At 47.6% G+C, this 19786-nt stretch overlaps 1 protein-coding gene across 1 annotated transcript in view; it reads right to left on the bottom strand.

Annotated features, from left to right (window-relative positions):
• Nucleotides 1-17484, bottom strand: part of LOC121270963 (apolipoprotein A-IV-like) — a 32485-nt gene extending 15001 nt beyond the window's left edge. Inside the window, exon 1 of the mRNA XM_041176638.1 lies at nucleotides 17097-17484. Coding sequence (XP_041032572.1) covers nucleotides 17097-17107 — 11 coding nt within the window. The 5' untranslated portion in view covers nucleotides 17108-17484. The remainder of the gene's footprint in view (nucleotides 1-17096) is intronic.
• Nucleotides 17485-19786: the final 2302 nt, after the last annotated feature.

Below are 19786 nucleotides of genomic sequence, written 5' to 3' on the forward strand. Positions count from 1 at the left end.
TGATTATTAAAAACTCGCCTTGTGCACTGATCTCCTTTAAAGGAGAAAATCACCAGACCTTCTCATAGTGAAATGCCTTCTGGACAAGGGGCAGTTAGGGATGGGCAATAAGTGCTGTCCTAGCCAGTGATGCCCACGTGAATATTTTAAAAAGCAGCAGGAGAAAAAATTCACAAAGCCAGAGAATGTTATCGCATAAAAACAATCATGAAATGTCTTTTCCCCCATTGTGCATCCCCCTGTCATACCAACAAAAGAACTTGTATTTCTATAGCGTTCCTCCCATCCTCAGGAGATCAGCTAGTGTTTCGCAGCCAGTGAAGTACTTCCTCTTGAAGTGGAAAATGTCACTCCAGCAAGATTCCCCAAACAGCAATGCGACAATGACCCAGATCACCTGTTGAGGGAACTAAAAACAAAAACAGCTAGAAAAACTCAGCAGGTCTGACAGCATCTGCGGAGAGGAACACAGCTAACGGTTCGAGTCCATATGACTTTTCATCAGAACTAAGGGGAGTTAATTTTGATCTCACAACACTTTTTTTTATTTGTTCGTGGGAGTAGGCGCCGTTCGCTAGGCCAACATTTAATTGAGAAGGTGGTGGTGAGCTGCCTTCTTGAGCCGCTGCAGTCCCCGTGGTGTAGGTACACCCACAGTGCTGTTAGGGAGGAAGTTCCAGGATTTTCACCCAGTGACAGTGAAGGAACGGCCGATGTATTTCCAAGTCAGGATGGTGAGTGGCTTGGAGGGGAACTTCCAGGTGGTGGTCTTCCCATGTGTTGGCTGCCCTTGTCCTTCTAGGTGATAGTGGTCGTGGGTTTGGAAGGTGTTGTCGAAGGAGCCTTGGTGAGTTCCTGCAGTGCATCTTGCAGATGGTACACACACTGTTGCTACTGTGCGTCGGTGGTGGAGGGAGTGAATGTTTGTGGATGTGGTGCCAATCAAGCGGCTACTTTGTCCTAGATGGTGTTCAGCTTCTTGAGTGTTATGGGAGCTGCACTCATCCAGGCAAGTGCGGAGTATTCCATCACACTCCTGACTTGTGCCTTGTAGATGGTGGACAGGCTTTGGGGAGTCAGGAGGTGTTACCCATCACACATTTCTTAGCCTCTGACCTGCTCTTGTAGCCACAGTACTTATATGTCTAGTCCAGTTCAGTTTCTGATCATTGGTAACCCCCCCCCGGATGTTAATAGTGGGGGATTCAGTGATGGTAATGCTTTTGAATGTCAAGGGACGGTGGTTAGATTCTCTCTTGTTGGAGATGGTCATTGCCTGACACTTGTGTGGCGTGAATGTTACTTGCCACTGGTCAGCCCAAGCCTGGATATTGTCCAGGTCTTGCTGCATTTGGACATGGACTGCTTCAGTATCTGAGGAGACACGAATGGTGCTGAACATTGTGCAACCATTAGCGAACATCCCCACTTCTGACCTTATGATGGAAGGAAGGTCATTGATGAAGCAGCTGAAGATGGTTGGGTCGAGGACACTACCCTGAGGAGCTTCTGCAGGGAGAAGCCCACGATGGGGAGAACTCCCCCTGCTGCCGCCCACCCCATCCCCACCCCCCCACCACTCCAGGACACCAGGGAGAACAGCCCCCTGCCCCCAGCCCCCACCCCCAGGACACTGGGGAGAACTCCCCACTGCAGGAAGATTTCCCTCCCTCACTGCATCTTGGCGACATCTTAAGCATGGTGGGAAGATTTTTCCCCACACATTGTGCCTTAGCGACATTGTAAACCTGGTGGAAACATTTCTCTCACTCTTTGTATCTTTGCGACGTCGCAAACACGGTGGGAAGCTTTCGCCTCACTTGCGTGTTAGTGACATCGTAAATGTGGTGGGACTTTCCTCCCCCCCACTTGCTGTGCATTAGCGACATTGCAAATGCGATGGGAAGATTTCCCTCACTCGCTGTGTCTTAGTGACATCGTAAAACTGGCACCATCCAATGGTGAATCTTGTACACGCAAACATTGACAGGAGATCAAGCCTAGGGTTGGGTTCAAAGATCAATGGTCATGACCCTTTGAAGCACATAGATTACAGACAGGAATCTAATTGGATGAATTAACTAGTGCACTGCCAGAGGAAAGTAAACCCCAGTGTTTGTGAATTCCTCCTTAGGCTTTCCTGGCCTTGCTAATACTTTGACCACTCAACATCCCTCTGAGGCCACAAATTCAAAATGTCAACCTTGGCCGTTCAGGGGCGATATCGGGAAGCATTTCTCCACGCAAGGGGAACCGGAAGTCTGGAACTCGCTCCCCCATCCAAGGCTGTGGAAGCGAGGAAATCTGCTCTCCTCTAATTCCAGCCTTTTGCCCACCTCCCACCACCCCCAATTTCCTTCACTCTACCATTGGCTGCCATGCCTTCAGCAACCTGGGCTCCAGGCTCTGTCTGGGGATATTGGCCTCACTGACTGGAGTGGAAGAGGAAGGTGAGACCAGACATAAAGGCAGACAGTCTTATGACTATGATGCAATGATTCAGCTGTGTGTTTCCTGACTCACTGAGATGGAGCAATAGCAGTTCCCATCTCTACTGCCTGTTAGAGTGAGGGGTCTGTGGGTTAAAGGCCACTAGATATCAGCATTCTATGCCAGTTTCCCATTCTAAATAGATTCATGTGCAACCGTGTCAACTCATTTAATGGGTAAGCACTTATACATAGTCTTACACACTCGCACACACTCTTGCACAGTCCCTCACAAACACTCACACTCTCGGACACACCAACACGCTCTCACACACAAACACACTCTCGCAGTCACACACAGACTTTCTAGGACACACTAACATACTAAAGCAAAATCTTGTACAACCAAACACACTCTCACAGTGTCTCTCCCCCTCACGCTCACACTTTCCATACCCTAACGCACTCACACACACTCTCAGACACATAAACACACACTCACACAGTCTCTCTCACACACACACACACTCTCAGACACATAAACACACTCTCACGCAGTCTGCCTCACACACTCACACTCTTGGACACATAAACATACTCTCACGCAGTCTGTCTCACACACTCACACTCTCGGACACATAAACACACTCTCACGCAGTCTGTCTCACACACTCACACTCTCGGACACATAAACATACTCTCACACAGTCTCTCTCACACACGCACACTCTTGGACACATAAACACACTCTCACACAGTCTCTCTCATACACTCACACACACTCTCGGACACATAAACACACTCACGCAGTCTCTCTCACACATTCACGCCATCGGACACATAAACACACATTCACACAGTCTCACTCACACACACACACACTCTCGGACACATAAACATACTCTCACGCAGTCTCTTTCATACACACTCTCAGACACATAAACATACTCTCACGCAGTCTCTCTCACACACACACACACACTCACTCTCAGACACATAAACACACACTCACACAGTCTCTCACACACACACTCACACTCTCGGACACATAAACATACTCTCACGCAGTCTGTCTCACACACTCACACCCTTAGACACATAAACACACACTCACGCAGTCTCTCTCACACACTCACACTCTCGGACACACTAACACACTCTTAGACAGTCTCTCTCACACACTCACACTCTCGGACACACTAACACACTCTTAGACAGTCTCTCTCACACACTCACACTCTCGGACACATAAGCACACTCTCACGCAGTCTCTCTCACACACTCACACCCTCGGACACATAAACACACTCTCACGCAGTCTCTCTCACACACTCACGCTCTTGGACACACTAACACACTCTTAGACAGTCTCTCTCACACTCTTGGACACACTCTCACACTCATACAGACTAACACACACACTGTCTCACACTAACACACTCTCACTCATTCCCTCTCACACACTCATACTCTCGGACAAACTAACACTCACACACACTCTCGTTCACATGAACACACTCTCATAGTCTCTCTCACACATTCGTACTCTCAGACACACTCACACACACACGCTTTCATACAGTCTCACACGCAAACACACTCTCACAGTCTGTCATACACTCACTCTCAGACACACTAAAATACACACACTGCTCTCTGGGGAAGAGAATTCCACAGACTAATGACCCTCTGAGAGAAAAAAATTCTTCACAACTCTGTCTTAAATGGGAGACCCCTTACTTTTAAACTGTGCCCCCTAGTTCTACTCTCCCACAAGGGGAAACATGCTCTCAGCATCCACCCTGTCAAGTCCCCTCAGAATCTTATCTGTCACAATAAGATCACCTCTCATCCTTCTAAACTCCAATGGATACAGGCCCAGCCTGTCCAACCTTTCCTCATAAGAAAAGGGGGACCTGTAGATGTGGTGTATTTGGATTTCCAAAAGGCTTTCGATAAGGTGCCACATCTCGGGAATCAGTCAAGTGAACCTTCTCTGCATTCCTATTGCAAATATGTCCTTTCTTAAGTAGGCATACCCAAACTGTACACGGGTATTCCAGGTGTGGTTTCACCAAAACCCTATACAACTGTAGTAAAGCATCCCTACTTTTACATTCCATTCCCCTTGCAATAATTTACCTTCCTGATCACTTACAGTACCTGCATACTAACCTTTTGTGATTTATGTATCCAGATCCCTCTGTACCTCAGAGTTCTGCAGCCTCTCTCTATTTAAATAATATTCTTCCTGCCAAAGTGGAAAGTTCGAATTTTCCTACATTATACCCCATCAGCCAAATTTTTGCCCATTCACCGAACCTATCTGTATCCCTATGCAGGCTCCTCATGTCCTCTTCACCACTTACTTTCCCATCTATCTTTGTGTCATCAGCAAAGTTAGCAACTATACGCTCTGGCCCTTCATCCAATTCATTGATATAGATTGTAAATAGTGGAGGCCCCAGTACTGAACCCTGTGAAACTCCACTAATTCCAGCTTGCCAACCCGAAAATGACCCACTTATCCTTACTCTCTCAGCTTCCTGTTAACTAACCAATCCCCTATCCATGCTAATGTGTTACCCTCTATGCCATGAGCTCTTATTTTGTGTCCTAACCTTTGATGTGGCACCTTATCGAAAGCCTTTTGGAAATCCAAATACACCACATCTACAGGTCTCCCTTTATCCACCTTGCTTGTTACTTCCTCAAAGAGCTCTAATAAATTATTCAAAAATGCTCTTGCTTTCACAAAACCATGCTGACTCTGCCTGATTGCATTGAGATTTTTTAAGTGCCCTGCTATAACCTCTTTTGTGATAGAGTTTAGCATTTTACCTATGACAGATGTTAGGCTAACTGGCCCCCAGGGTATCAGGATATCAGGGTATTTACCCAGAATGGTACTCAGGTATTTTCCCAGTGCTTTTTTACCCAGTATAATACTCAATGATATTTACCCAGTGTAATATCTGGGTATTTACTCTTTGTGAGATCCAGTGAGATTTGGGGATATTTAACCAATATGGTACCAGGGTATTTGCTCGGTGAGATTTGGGGAAATTCATCCAGTGAAATATTGGGACATTAATCAAGTGAGATTTGGGGATATATATCCAGTGGGGTTCAGAGTTATTCATCCAGTGACAATTGTGGATATTTATCCAATGAGATTTGTGGATATTGACCCAGTGAGATTTGTGGATATTGACCCAGTGAGATTTGAGGATAATTACCTTGTGAGATTTCGGGATGTTTATCCAGTGAGATTTGTGGATAATTACTGTTATAGTGTAGCCTTGTCACCTGTTTGTAATAGAGTTGATCTGCAGACAGCTTTCTTAGTGAAACATTAGGTTTATTTACAATACAGCCAGCTGCAACTACACGTGTGCATTCAACTCCATCTCTATCTCTACACTAACTGTGGAGGTAGCCCACACTGCTAACCCATTGGTTTACACAGATCATGTGATCTTACATCACAGGACTATTCTTAAAGGTACAGTCCAACGTTTTACAAAACCATAATTGCTACAATCCTCCCCCTTTAACTTTGCTGTACATATTGTATTTATAAGTATATTTATCTCATGGTATTAACTAATTTACACAGGTCATGAAATTTACAAGTTCAGTCTTTCAGGTGGTTTCCTGATCCGTGTGGAAGGTTGCATCTCCACAGCTTCAGATTCTTTTTCAGGAACCACATTCTCTGGAACCACATGAATATCAGGGACCTTGACGGGCACTTGCAGTTCAGTGTCTTCCACTCTGATAGCGACATCAGACATGTCAGTCCTTGGCTGAGACCCTTCAACAGGAAACACCGGTTCAGTAATGGTTACAGGTGGAACCATATCTTGTTGTGGTATCTCTCTTTTCCCTAAACGGACCACCTGCTTACGAGCGATTCAGTCTTCCACTCCCCCGTGGTCTGATCTGAACTTACTTCACCAGGCAACCACTTCAGTCCTCCACCGAAATTCTTTACATATAACTGCCTCTCGAAAAGTAAATTGTCTTTCACGACTATGCAAGTCATGCACAGCTATTTAGTTTCCTTGACTCTTCTCTGCCTTCCCCTCCAAATTTGGAAAAATTAGGCTCAGTATTGCCCTAAGACGGCGTCTCATCAACAATTCTGCGGGTGTTGCTCCTGTTGTCCTGGTGGGGGCTCGTCCTGTAGTGAAAGAGAACGTGCGCAGGCTTGGTCTCCAATGAATCCCCTTCAGAGCATCTAGAATTCTTTGTAGATAAGGCCTTGGAAGTAACTTGCACCTCTTCGAATTTACCTTCAGCATCATCATCCTGCAAATCATTGGGAGGGACTGGAATAACATCAAAGTAGGCACAGTTGGATAATTTGTATATTGCCTCCTTCGAGGGTTTATGGGTGCTGCCTGCCACCATTTTATTGTCTTTTTGTCACCTTCTTTTGACTAAACAGAGTTTAGTCTCATCTTCATTTTGCCTTCAATGTTGGCCAGACTTCTCTCAGGGTGAATCTCAACTTGTCTCAGTTCGGTAGCTGAGTCTCCCAAAACTTTGTCATCTGCTCGCCTCCTGGAAAGCTCTCCGACTTTTGCTTTCAAAGCCTCTTTGGTTTCGTTTAGCAGCTTCTCCAACTCTTCCGTCTCTTCTTCGTATTTGTTGGCTGCCCCGCACCCCCCCCTCCCCCTCTGGAAACTTGTACATTGCTGCATCTTCTCTGCCAACTGGTTCCTCAGTTTGTTCAGAGAGGTGCTGAATTCTTTCTGTTTCTCTTCGTGCTGTTCCAGAGGCACAAACTTTGATCTGAGGGACTCTTGTCATGCGTGAAGGTTTTTCAACAGGTTTTCCTTTTTCTTGCGAAGGTTACTCACTTCTTCTTGAGCTCTGTCATTCAGCAGGGTTTCTTCTGCTGTTCTTCCATGCTTTTGTTTGAGATAGACTGCATTTCTTCAGATTGTTGAGTCCTTACACGCTCCTCTTTCACCCTGTTGCAGTCCTTGAACTCTCCGTGCTCTTTCTGCCATACCTTGCCTTGTTCCTTTTTCAAGACATGACCTCGCCCAATTCCCTTTTTGAAATCCCACTGGCCAATCAAGGTTGATTTTTTTTGAACCAGTTTTGTCCTAGAAGGCTTGGTCCTCTGCCTCTCAATACCATCATGGGTAGCTTTGCCAATTGGTTTCTGCAATGGACAGTTACTCTGCTGATAGTTTTTACTTAGATTTTCTTTGCCAGTGTACATTTTCAACTTGGCAGGATGTGTGTTCCAAAGTTAATTGACATTCACCATTATTTAAATATCTGAAAGTGTGTTCTCCAGTTACAGTAGCGGAAGCTGCCATTTTTACTGGTTTACCGTTCACTGTAACAAATATTGGCTCTGTCTTCCCGACTTTCATGTTAAACAATGGGTAAGTGTCAGGATGTATTGTTTCAGGCTCTTCAACACTGTAGATTTCATTGGGCTTCTTCTGTTGTTTGCCAGCCTGTTTAAATCTCTCTTTGCACTGTCTCATTATATGTCCACCTCCGAGACAAAAGTGACATTCTGCTTTTTTAAATTGCCAATCGCTAAAAAACTGGCTGTTTCCACATCAATTAAAGTGGTTCTTCGATTTAGCTGCTAAATTATTTCCTTCTTATTTTCCAGTTAGTGGGGGCTGTTTCCTGCTTTGCGGCCGAGTCTGGCTCTTTTGTGTCACTTTTGTCTGACTGTTCCCACCCGCTTTGTGGTACTGCGCCATTTTGCACCCCCTGTATTGCTTGTGAATCTCTTACAGCGCTTCCCATGGCCAGCGCTATTTCCAACGCTTTCTTGAAATCCAGATTCACTTCAGACAGCAATCTTCCCTGAAAAGTGTCCTCTTTCACGCCACACACGAATTGATCTCTGAGCATGTCGTTCAGGGTCTCACCGAGCTCCCAGTCTTCCGTTAATTGCTTCAAGTTCACCATGCAGCTAGCAATTGTCTCACCCGGGGCTCTATTTCGTGAATTGAACCGGAATCTTTGCACCGTGACCGAGGGCTTTGGTTGAAAATGTCCCTTCACAAGGTCCTCCAATTCTGTGAAATTCTTTGAATTGGGGCACTGAGGGTGGTCAAACTTCGAATCAAACTGTAGGTTTTTCTCCCACAAGTACTCAAGAGGATCGCTCGCCTCTTCTCTTCCCCCATTATCTTGTTCGCTTGAAAGAAGAATGTGAGGTGTTCTATATATGGAGACCAATCGTCTGAGGCTGGCTCAGAGATTGATTCTACCAAACTGGAGCATTTTCAGTGAGTATATCTTGTTATTTTAAATGGACGTTGATACTCACAATCACTGTACGAGGTACAATACCAATTCCGATTTATCTTGATTTATCCTGATTTATTCTCATCGCCAGTTTGTTATAGTGTGGCCTTATCGCTTGGTTGTAATAGAGTTTATCTGCAGACAACTTTCTAAGTGTAAACATTAGATTTATTTACAATACAGCCAGCAGCAACTACACGCACATATTCAACTCCATCTCTATCTCTAAACTGCCTGCACTGCTAGCACATTGGTTTACACAGATCATGTGATCTTACATCACAGGACTATTTTTAAAGGCTGCTATGACCGATGGAGTTGGTAAAGTAGATATATTTAAAAATCCCAGAAGGAAACTTTAAACAACTGTCATAACCTGTAATTTTAAGTGTTATGTTTGTGATGCGACTCCAAATTCAGGAATCAGACCACCAGTTCACGAAGTTTTATATTAGATTAAAGGAAACATTTTTATTAAGTTACACAGGTATACACATGGCTACAAATTACTACTATCATAACTTTTAACAAATTCCCCAACTAATCTCCATTAAGGCAACAGCAACCCATAGACTGAACCAAATGCTAGCAAAGCATTTTCACCTGATGAATTAAAAATGAGGTTCTTTTCTCTTTAGTTGCTGTGGAGCAAGTTGGAGGCTTGCAGCTGCCTTTTGATCTCACATTGTCTCTGGTCTGTAAACCCCAAACTACTGAAGTTATACCTACCAGCCCCATTGAATGTTAATTCTCATTGTATCAACAACCCCTGAACTAAACCTCTTTAACAATAAAAGCCCTTTCCTGTAACAATTTTATTAGTAATATGCCTTGGTATCTGCTAGAAAGGCATCAGTCTTCACCCCACTTCTTGAACACTCTATTGAAAAAAAAATGCAAATGCTCTCTAACCTACTTACATATCAAAACTAGTACACATCTAAACACCCAGACTAGCTGGTTTTAATCCAATTAAGACACACCCACAGACTAAACCTCCACTTTAAAAGAAAAATATTTTCCAAAATATTATATACATTAATACCTTCAGAACAAAGGTACAGTCCAACATTTAACAAAAGCATAATTACAACAATAACCCAGTGAGATTTGGGGATATTAATCGAGTGAGATTCAGGGATGTTTTTCCAATGAGATTTGAGGATATTTATCCAATGAGATTTGGGGTTATTTATCCAGTGAGATTTAGGGACATTTATCCAGTAAGATTTGTGGCATTTATCTAGTGAGATTTGGGCATATTTATCTAGTGAGGTTTGGGAATATTTATCTAATGAGGTTTGGGGATATTTATCTAGTGAGATTTGGGGATATTTATCTAGTAAGGTTTGGGGTTATTTATCCAGTGAGATTTGGGGGTATTTACCCGGTGAGAGGTTTGGGGTTATTTATCCAATGAGATTTGGGGATATTTATCTCGTGAGATTTGGGGATATTTATCTAGTGAGGTTTGGGTATATTTATCTAGTGAGATTTGGGGATATTTATCTTGTGAGGTTTGGGGATATTTATCCAGTGAGGTTTGGGGATATTTATCCAGTGAGATTTGGGGATATTTATCTAGTGAGGTTTGGGGTTATTTATCCAGTGAGGTTTGGGGATATTTACCCAGTGAGATTTGGGGGTATTTACACAGTGAGATTTGGGGATATTTACCCAGTTAGATTTGGGGCTATTTATCTAGTGAGATTTGGGGGTATTTATCTCATGAGGTTTGGGGATATTTATCTAGTGAGGTTTGGGGTTATTTATCCAGTGAGGTTTGGGGTTATTTATCCAGTGAGATTTGGGGATATTTACCCAGTTAGATTTGGGGGTATTTATCTAGTGAGATTTGGGGATATTTATCCAGTGAGATTTGTGGCATTTATCTAGTGAGATTTGGGGGTATTTATCTAGTGAGGTTTGGGTATATTTATCCAGTGAGATTTGGGGATATTTATCTAGTGAGATTTGGGTGTATTTATCTAATGAGGTTTGGGGGTATTTATCTAGTGAGGTTTGGGGATATTTATCCAGTGAGATTTGAGGATATTTATCTAGTGAGATTTGGGGATATTTATCTCGTGAGGTTTGGGGGTACTTATCTAGTGATGTTTGGGGATATTTACCCAGTTAGATTTGGGGATATTTATCTAGTGAGATTTGGGGATATTTATCCAGTGAGGTTTGGGGATATTTATCCAGTGAGATTTGGGGATATTTATCTAGTGAGATTTGGGGGTATTTATCTCGTGAGGTTTGGGGGTATTTATGTAGTGATGTTTGGGGATATTTACCCAGTTAGATTTGGGGATATTTATCCAGTGAGATTTGTGGATATTTACCCAGTTAGATTTGGGGTTATTTAGCTAGTGAGATTTGGGGGTATATATCTAATGAGGTTTGGGAATATTTATCTAGTGAGGTTTGGGGATATTTATCTAGTGAGGTTTGGGAATATTTATCTAGTGAGGTTTGGGGATATTTATCTGGTGAGGTTTTGGGATATTTACCCAGTAACAATGTGAACAGAAGAACATAAACAGAATGTTTAAAGGTTTTATTCAGGGAGCAGTTTGAACTTGTGAAACCGCAGGAAATTGTTGGCAACAGGTTGACATCATCCAGCTTATCATCAGGCCAATCAGACCCTCAGAACTCTCCCAAGACGGGCAAGCTGGGAGTTACACTGCCACGGGAGTGCTGGGAGTTATACTGACAGGGTTGCGCTGGCCGTCAGTTGCCCTGTGTCTGTAATAAGGGAGAGAGGGTTAAAGAGTTAACTTTGCTTGTCGTGGAGTGAGTCAAAGGGCCTGTTGGCACCCAGAGGATTTGTTGACGTGGTCCTGGGTCCTCGGTTAATGACCTGAAGTAATCCTCAGCTCCCGTGTTTTGTGAAAACTGTTTTGCGGTCACCTGTGCCTGACTCATTGCCTTCAGAACGATTGCACACTGAAGGCAGTTCCTGCTCCCAAAACAACACAACCAGCCAAAAAATATAGCCCGCTCAGCATTAACCCCCAAGGTTCCATCACGATCAAACAACATGCCACCCTTGCAGGCAGTTTGGGGCCTTCAGGAGGTTAAAGGGCCTCTCGAGAGACCGTTTGATAGAATTTAACAGCAACTTGCATTTATATAGCACCTTTAATGTAATCAAACATCCCGAGGAACTTAGAAAACATGAACAGAAATACCTGGAAAAACTCAGCAGGTCTGGCAGCATTGGCGGAGAAGAGCACAGTTGATGTTTCGAGTCCTCATGACCCTTCAACAGAACTAAGTAAAAATTTTGTTTGACCCCGAGCCACATAAGGAGATATTAGGGACAGGTGACCCAAAAACTCGGTCAATGAGGGAGGTTTTAAAGAGCCTCTTAAAGGAGAAGAAGAAGAGAGACAGGCGGAGAGTGTTGGTGAGGGAATTCCAGGGCTTAGGACCCAGGCAGCTGAAGGAATGGGCGCCAGTTGTGGAGCGATGGGAATTGGGGGACGCTCAAGAGGCTCGATCAAGGAGCACAGAGATCTGAGTGGGTTGCAGGAGCTGGAGGCGATATCCAGACATAGGGAGGGTTGTAGGGGCTGGAGGAAGTTACAGAGATAGGGAGGGTTGTAGGGGCTGGAGGAGGTTCCAGAGGTGGGGACGGTTGTAGGAGCTGGAGGGGATATCCAGAGATAGAGAGGGTTGTAGGCACTGGAGGAGGTTACAGGGATAAGGAGGGTTGTAGGAGCTAGAGGAGGTTACAAGGATAAGGAGGGTTGTAGGGGCTGGAGGAGGTTACAGAGGTAGGGAGGGGGATAGGAGGCTGGGGGAGGGTACAGAGATAGGGAAGGTTGTAGGGGCTGGAGGAGCTTACAGAGGTGGGGACGGTTGTAGGAGCTGGAGGAGGTTACAGAGATAGGGAGGGTTGTAGGGGCTGGAGGAGGTTACAGAGATAGGGAGGGTTGTAGGGGCTGGGGGAAGTTACAGAGATAGGGAGGGTTGTAGGTGCTGGGGGAGGTTACAGAGGTATGGAGGGTTTTAGGGGCTCGGGGAGGTTACAGAGATAGGGAGGGTTGTAGAGGCTGGGGGAGGTTACAGAGGTATGGAGGGTTTTAGGGGCTCGGGGAGATTACAGAGATAGGGAGGGTTGTAGGGGCTGGAGGAGGTTACAGAGGTAGGGAGGGTTGTAGGTGCTGGAGGAGGTTACAGAGATAGGGAGGGTTGTAGGGGCTGGAGGAGGTTAAGAGATAGGGAGGCTTGTAGGAGCTGAAGGAGGTAGGGAGAAACTTGAAAACAATTCGAGATGTTACTTGACCGGGAGCCAATGTAGATCAGCGAGCATGGGGATGATAAGGGATTGGGACCTGGTGTGAGTAAAGGGACAGGCAACAGAGTTTTGGATGACCTAAAGTTTAGAGAGGGTAGAATGTGGGAGGCCAGTCAGGAGCCCACTGGAGTAGTTGAGTCCAGCCCACTGGAGTAGTTGAATCCGGGGGTAACAAAGGCATGAATGGGATCTTCAGCAGCAGATGAGCTGAGGCCGGTGTGATGTCGAGTGATGTCACAACAGGCACAGATATGATATGAGGTCGGGGTCGAATGTGACACTAGGGTTGCGAACAGGACCAGACTGTTGCCAGGGAGAGAGATGGAGTCAGTGGGTAGGGAACGCAGTTTGAGCCGGAGAGTCAAAGCACAGGCCTCAATCTTCCCAATATTTAATTGGAGGGAAGAGAATGAGTCTTGTAGTGAGAATGTGGGTCAGCTCGGAATATGAAGAAAGGGCTACAATGGGCCAAATGGTCATATTGTGCAGTCAACGTCCCTAACCACGTCTCCAGCTCAGTTTACCTTGGGGGAAAAATCTTTGCCTGACTTACGTGGGCCTGTCAGTGTTTCGCTTGTCTCGTCTGCGATCTCTCGTTTCCCTGCTCCTCTTTGTTGGGGTGTTGGGCTGTCCCTATCACAAGCCCCCATTCTCGGTTAACTGAGGCTTGGGGGTGATGACTCTGTGGGGGCGGTGGTGGGGGGCACGGAGGAGGGGGGAGACTGGGTAAAGCAGATCACGAGGCACAGGGCTCTGATCGAGACGGACCACTGGACGGCAATGAGTTTCGGAGGCAGGGCCGGGGGTGGGGGGGAGGGGGGTGGTGGTGGGGGGTGGGTGGGAGGTGGGAGGTGGGGATGGGGGGGCCAGACAGACCTCCAAGCGTGGACTCCGAGCAGGACCCCAGCTGACGTTCAGTGTTGCTGTACTGGGTGACACGGTGGGTCAGGTCCTGAGAACAGGAAGCATGGGTTGGAGCACAGCCTCGGCTAATGGAGGGCTCCTTTGCGTGGTGAGTTTGGTCAGACCCAGCCCAGGGATTCGCGGAGAAATCACAACACTGGCCCGAGTGTGGCGCCGGTCGGCAAACCCAAATCAGCTGGACCTTCTGCGGCCCTGAAAGGCTCCATCATAAGTACATTTTTCTCTTTCTTTCTCAGTCGTGAGGCCATAGAAGTTGAGACACGAGCGCACAATCCAGGGCGACAAACCCCGGCACCAGCAGTGAGGTGCTGCACTGTTGGAGGCGCAGTCTTTCGAAGGAGGTGTTAACACAGAGGCCCCACCCGTCCTCTAGGGTGGGTGTGAGTGATCCACAGTCGCTGTTTGCAAGTAGAACGGTTGGGAGGGAGGGGTGTGGGGGGGGGCGTTGGGGTTTGCGGGGGTGGGGTTGTGGGGGCAGGGGAGGGGTTGGTGTCCTGGGGCCAATATTTATCCCTCAACAACATCAAAGGACGACGGACGATCCAGTCATTTAGCTCCTTTAAGGACCTTGCTGTGCGCCAATTGGCAGCCAATGCAATGGGTGTTCACACCAAGTCACCTCGCTGGCGGCGAAGGCAAGTTGGGGTGTCCTGAGGTGGTGAAAGGCACGAGGCAATCGCGCGTTCCTGGTTTTCGTTTTTGTTTCAGATGCCGGACCCTGGGTGGGGAGGAAGAGACCGGCAGCTGGAACACAATCAGAGGGAAGAATCAACAAGGCAGCGATGGGACATGCCAGGGCAGGCTCAGGGAGAGCCTGAATTTCAAAAACAACATCAACTCTCACGCACAGTAAAGGATCTCACGGGCTGGGCTGCAATAATGAAGGGCTGATCCTATCTTTTGGTTTCCTAAAGGCCCGACCAGACACAACAGGATTAATGGGCGAGGCGGTGGTGTAGTGGTATTGTCACTGGGCTGGTAATCCAGAGACCCAGGGTAAAGGTCCATGGACCTGGGTTCAAGTCCCGTCCATGGTGGAATTTGAATTCAGTAAAGATCTGGAATTAAAGGTCTAATGATGACCATTTACAAATTAAACCCATCTGGTTCACGAATGCCCCTTTAGGGAAGGATATCTGCCGACCTTACTTTGTCTGCCTGACATGTCACTCCAGACCCCACAGTTGACTCAAGCAAGTCAATCAGTTCAAGGGCAATTGGGAGTGGGCAATAAGTGCTGCTGTTCAGTTCTGGACCCCATGCCTCTCAGGAATGGGGGGTGGGGGCGCTGTCGGAGGGTCAGTACTGAGGGTGTGCTGCACTGTCAGAGGGTCAGTACTGAGGGAGTGCTGCACTGTGAGAGGGTCAGTACTGAGGGAGTGCTGCACTGTCAGAGGGTCAGTACTGAGGGAGTGCTGCACTGTGAGAGGGTCAGTACTGAGGGAGTGCTGCACTGTCAGAGGGTCAGTACTGAGCGAGTGCTGCACTGTCGGAGGGTCAGTACTGAGGGAGCGCTGCACTGTCGGAGGGTCAGTAATGAGGGAGCGCCGCACTGCCGGAGGGTCAGTGGTGAGGGTGCGCCGCACTGTCGGAGGGTCAGTGCTGAGGGAGCGCCGCACTGTCGGAGGGTCAGTACTGAGGGAGTGCTGCACTGTCGGAGGGTCAGTACTGAGGGAGTGCTGCACTGTCAGAGGGTCAGTACTGAGGGAGTGCTGCACTGTCGGAGGGTCACTACTGAGGGAATGCTGCACTGTCGGAGGGTCAGTACTGAAGGAGTGCTGCACTGTCGGAGGGTCAGTAATGAGGGAGTGCCGCACTGTCGGAGGGTCAGTACTGAGGGAGCACTGAACTGTTGGGGGTACTGTCTTTAGGATGAGATATTAAACCCAGGCCCCTGCCTGCCCTCTTGGGTGGGTGTAAACATCCCATGGCCACTGTTTGGAAGAAGAGTTGGGGGCAGTTTTCCCTGGCGCTCGTGTCATCACTAAATAACCAGATGATCTGGGTCATTATCACATTGCTGTGGGAGCTTGCTGTGCGCAAATTGGCCGCTGTGATTCTTACATTACAACAGTGACGACACTTTGGAAAGTCCTGTGTCAGCAAGAGGTGCAAGGGAAACGCGCCTTGTCATTTGATTCGGACGCTGTTTGCTACGTGGGCAGCGATGGTGACTGGCGGGGGGGTCGCTGGGAGTCGTGGGTTCAATATCGATTGCCATTGGCCTAACAGGCCAGACAGAGCCTCATTCAGGAGCATCGTCTCTGTGGATGAGGCTGCTGGCCACTCGAGAGGGAAGTGAATTTGGATGAGCGTTTTCTTCATGTTCTGAGGTTTTTGTCCCAACAACCGTGGCCACTTCCTCTTTCACAGTCACTTCGGATTTCCACCTCCCCCTCCTCCTCCTCCCCACCCGGCTGGGTCTCCATCGGCCCCGTCCACACAGAGAGTCAAGTTGAACCGGGATAGGCGAGGGCAGATGTTTCGAGGGGGGAGAGGGTTGTGATCTTGGGGTGGGGAGGAAGAAAATAATAACAAATGCCTAACCACCCCCTCCCCCACATTAAAAGAGTAAGACCAGGGCTCTTCCAAAAAGTATTTATAAGCAGGGTAGTGGGAACAGGGGAAGACCATTCAGCCCCTCAAGCCTGTTCCACCATTCAATGGTTGACCTTTATTTCAACTTTATTTTGCCACCTCAGTTCCATATCCCTCGATGACCTTACCCAACAAAAATCTACCCATCTCAACCATGAAAGCTCCAATGGACCCCCCCCCCCACCTCTTTTTTGGGGGGTGCTGTGGCGGGGAGAGTTCCAGATTTCCTCTCCCCTTTGTGTGAAGAACGTGCCTCCTGCATCACCCACCCCCCCCCCCCCCCCCCCCCACCGAACGGCCTGGCTCCAATTTGAAGGTTTTGCACCCTCCTTCCAGACTCCCTCCTCCCCCCTCCCCAGGAAATAGTTCCTTTTGATCAACCTTATCAAAGCTTTGCAGTATTTAAGATCGCACCCAATTTGAAGAGGTTTACAGGGGGTTACCCCACTGGTAACCTTGCTTCATATGCTATACTTCAAAATGACCAGTGCAAAGTGGCATAATTTACCCCCTGTCCTCATGCCCCAATGTTGACTGACCTTTGCCCCATGGACCACTGCAGTGTAACGATCCAAATCCAGAGTAAGATCTGCTGTTGGCAAAGAGCCGGGTCCAGGTCCTGCACCTCTCTCTCTCTCTCTCTCTCCCTCTGTGGAACTTGATCAAGGGTCCAGATCAATCACCTCAATCCACAGAGCTGGTCGGTGTCCAACTCTGGAAGTGCAGAGGGGGTTCGCAAGTCGACGCCAGGAACCACAGGCTTTGATCATGACACAACTTGCCTTCCAAGGGATATAACAAAGACTGATTCCTGTGATGACAGGGTTATCCCATAAGGAGAGCTGGAGCAAAATGGGCTGGTAATCCCTGGAGGTTAACAGAATGGGCTGGTATTCCCTGGAGGTTAACAGAATGAAGTGATCGCATTGAAACATATAAAATTCTCAAGTGTTGGACAGGGACAATGCCGAGTGGCTGTTCCCCCACCCACCCCTGGGTTGGAGAGTCTCAAACTATAGGCGGGTTTCACAATCTCAGGATTAGGGATCAGCAGTTTGGACTGTGATGAGGAGTGGAATTTTTGGAATTCTCTAGTCGGGAAAGCTGGGGATGAGTATATTCAAGACTTGGAATTGAGTAATTTTTCATCACTGAAGTGTGTTGGAGAGGGCTGGAGTTGAGGTAGATCAGCCATATTATTGAATGGTGCAGCAGTTCAAAGGACCGAATAGCTCGTTTCGCAACTGTCCTGGGAGTGTTTGATGGGGACAGTGTAGAGGGAGCTTTACTCTGTATCTAACCCCGTGCTGTACCTGTCCTGGGAGTGTTTGATGGGGCCAGTGTAGAGGGAGCTTTACTCTGTATCTAACCCCGTGCTGTACCTGTCCTGGGAGTGTTTGATGGGGACAGTGTAGAGGGAGCTTTACTCTGTATCTAACCCCGTGCTGTACCTGTCCTGGGAGTGTTTGATGGGGACAGTGCAGAGGGAGCTTTACTCTGTATCTAACCCCGTGCTGTACCTGCCCTGGGAGTGTTTGATGGGGACAGTGCAGAGGGAGCTTTACTCTGTATCTAACCCCGTGCTGTACCTGTTCTGGGAGTGTTTGATGGGGACAGTGCAGAGGGAGCTTTACTCTGTATCGAGCACCGTGCTGTATCTGTCCTGGGAGTGTTTGATGTGAACAGTGTAGAGGGAGCTTTACTCTGTATCTAACCCCGTGCTGTACCTGTCCTGGGAGTGTTTGATGTGAACAGTGTAGAGGGAGCTTTACTCTGTATCTAACCCCGTGCTGTACCTGTCCTGGGAGTGTTTGATGGGGACAGTGTAGAGGGAGCTTTACTCTGTATCTACCCCTGTGCTGTACCTGTCCTGGGAGTGTTTGATGGGGACAGTGTAGAGGGAGCTTTACTCTATCTAACCCCGTGCTGTACCTGTGCTGGGAAGGTTTTAGGGCTGGATACTGGGGGTTATAAACATGAAGAGCCTGAAAAGTGTTTGAAATGAACATAAACCCTGAAAGCTTTATTGCAGCGTCAGTCCAGCACAGGCACATTGTTCAGTAGGAGTAAGAAAATGATAGGACAGAGAACGACAACAATGAGGCTTGTCCATGTTGTTTATTAACACAGTACAACGCAAAACATCATTTGCAAAAACAGTTTTGTGTGTTTTAAGTTATCAAACATGATTTACACGCAGTGTCCTTTCACTTACAGTATCAAACACTCTGTACATCTCTTTCCCAGGGGTTTAAATCTCTCAACCTCACATCAGAGGGCCTCTGACTGAGGCAAGAACACGATGGGCAAGGCAGGTTAACCATCCATCTGATTACAAAATAAAAGTAAACAGGGCCAAGGGGTGGGTGGGGGTGGGGTTTGACGGATTTTGGTCTCACACTAACCCTTGTGATCAACGGTGGCAAGGTCAAAGGTCAGGGAAACACAGCCCTCGTTTAGTCGAGTGCCCTGTAAGCCCCTGCAGCTCACTGTCGTCCCTTCCCAGCCTGAAGACAAAGAGCCGGACAGTTCCTCCGTCCCCAGCTCCGGACGCTGGTCAGAGCTCCATGCCCTCACTTTCTCTCCCCGTTACCGCTCACCATCGTCAGGCAAGCATCTTGCTCCCTCTCCTTCGGCCAGCCGGGAAGACCAGCTGCGCCTCTGGTGTTGACTGGGGCGGGGGGGGGGGCGGGGGACACGATCGAGGTTTCACAGGCTGCACCACCACCAGTGAGGGGGCAGAAGGGGCACAAAATACAAAGAGGCAATTTCATTCCACTCCTGCAACTCTCTGGCTCCCCCCAACTCCCCCCCTCAACCTCGCACCCCTACCCACCACCCCCAGCACCCAAACACCCCCTGGTGCACCTCCAAAACCCTAACGAGGGGGGCAATAAAACACGACTGAGCAGATGAGGGGAGGTGGGGGGAGTGATTAAGAGGGCAAAAGGCGGGGGGCTGATTTGACTTGCTGCACAAGTTCAGCGATGATCTAATCAAGATATTTAAGTTAATTAAAGGATTCAATAGGGTCAAGTGAGAGAAAAACTTTCCTCTGGTCGGTGGGGGGGGGGCAGGGGAAGAGTCCAGAACAAGGGGTCAGAACTGTAAAACTCGAGCCAGGCTGTTCAGGGGGGTGATGTCAGGAAGCTTCTTCACACAGAGGGATGTTGGAAATCCAGAACACTCTACCTCCACCCTCTAGAAAGCTGTTGAGGTTGGGAGGGGT

This window comes from Carcharodon carcharias, chromosome 29 (genome assembly GCF_017639515.1).
Source record: "Carcharodon carcharias isolate sCarCar2 chromosome 29, sCarCar2.pri, whole genome shotgun sequence".
NCBI lineage: Eukaryota > Metazoa > Chordata > Chondrichthyes > Lamniformes > Lamnidae > Carcharodon > Carcharodon carcharias.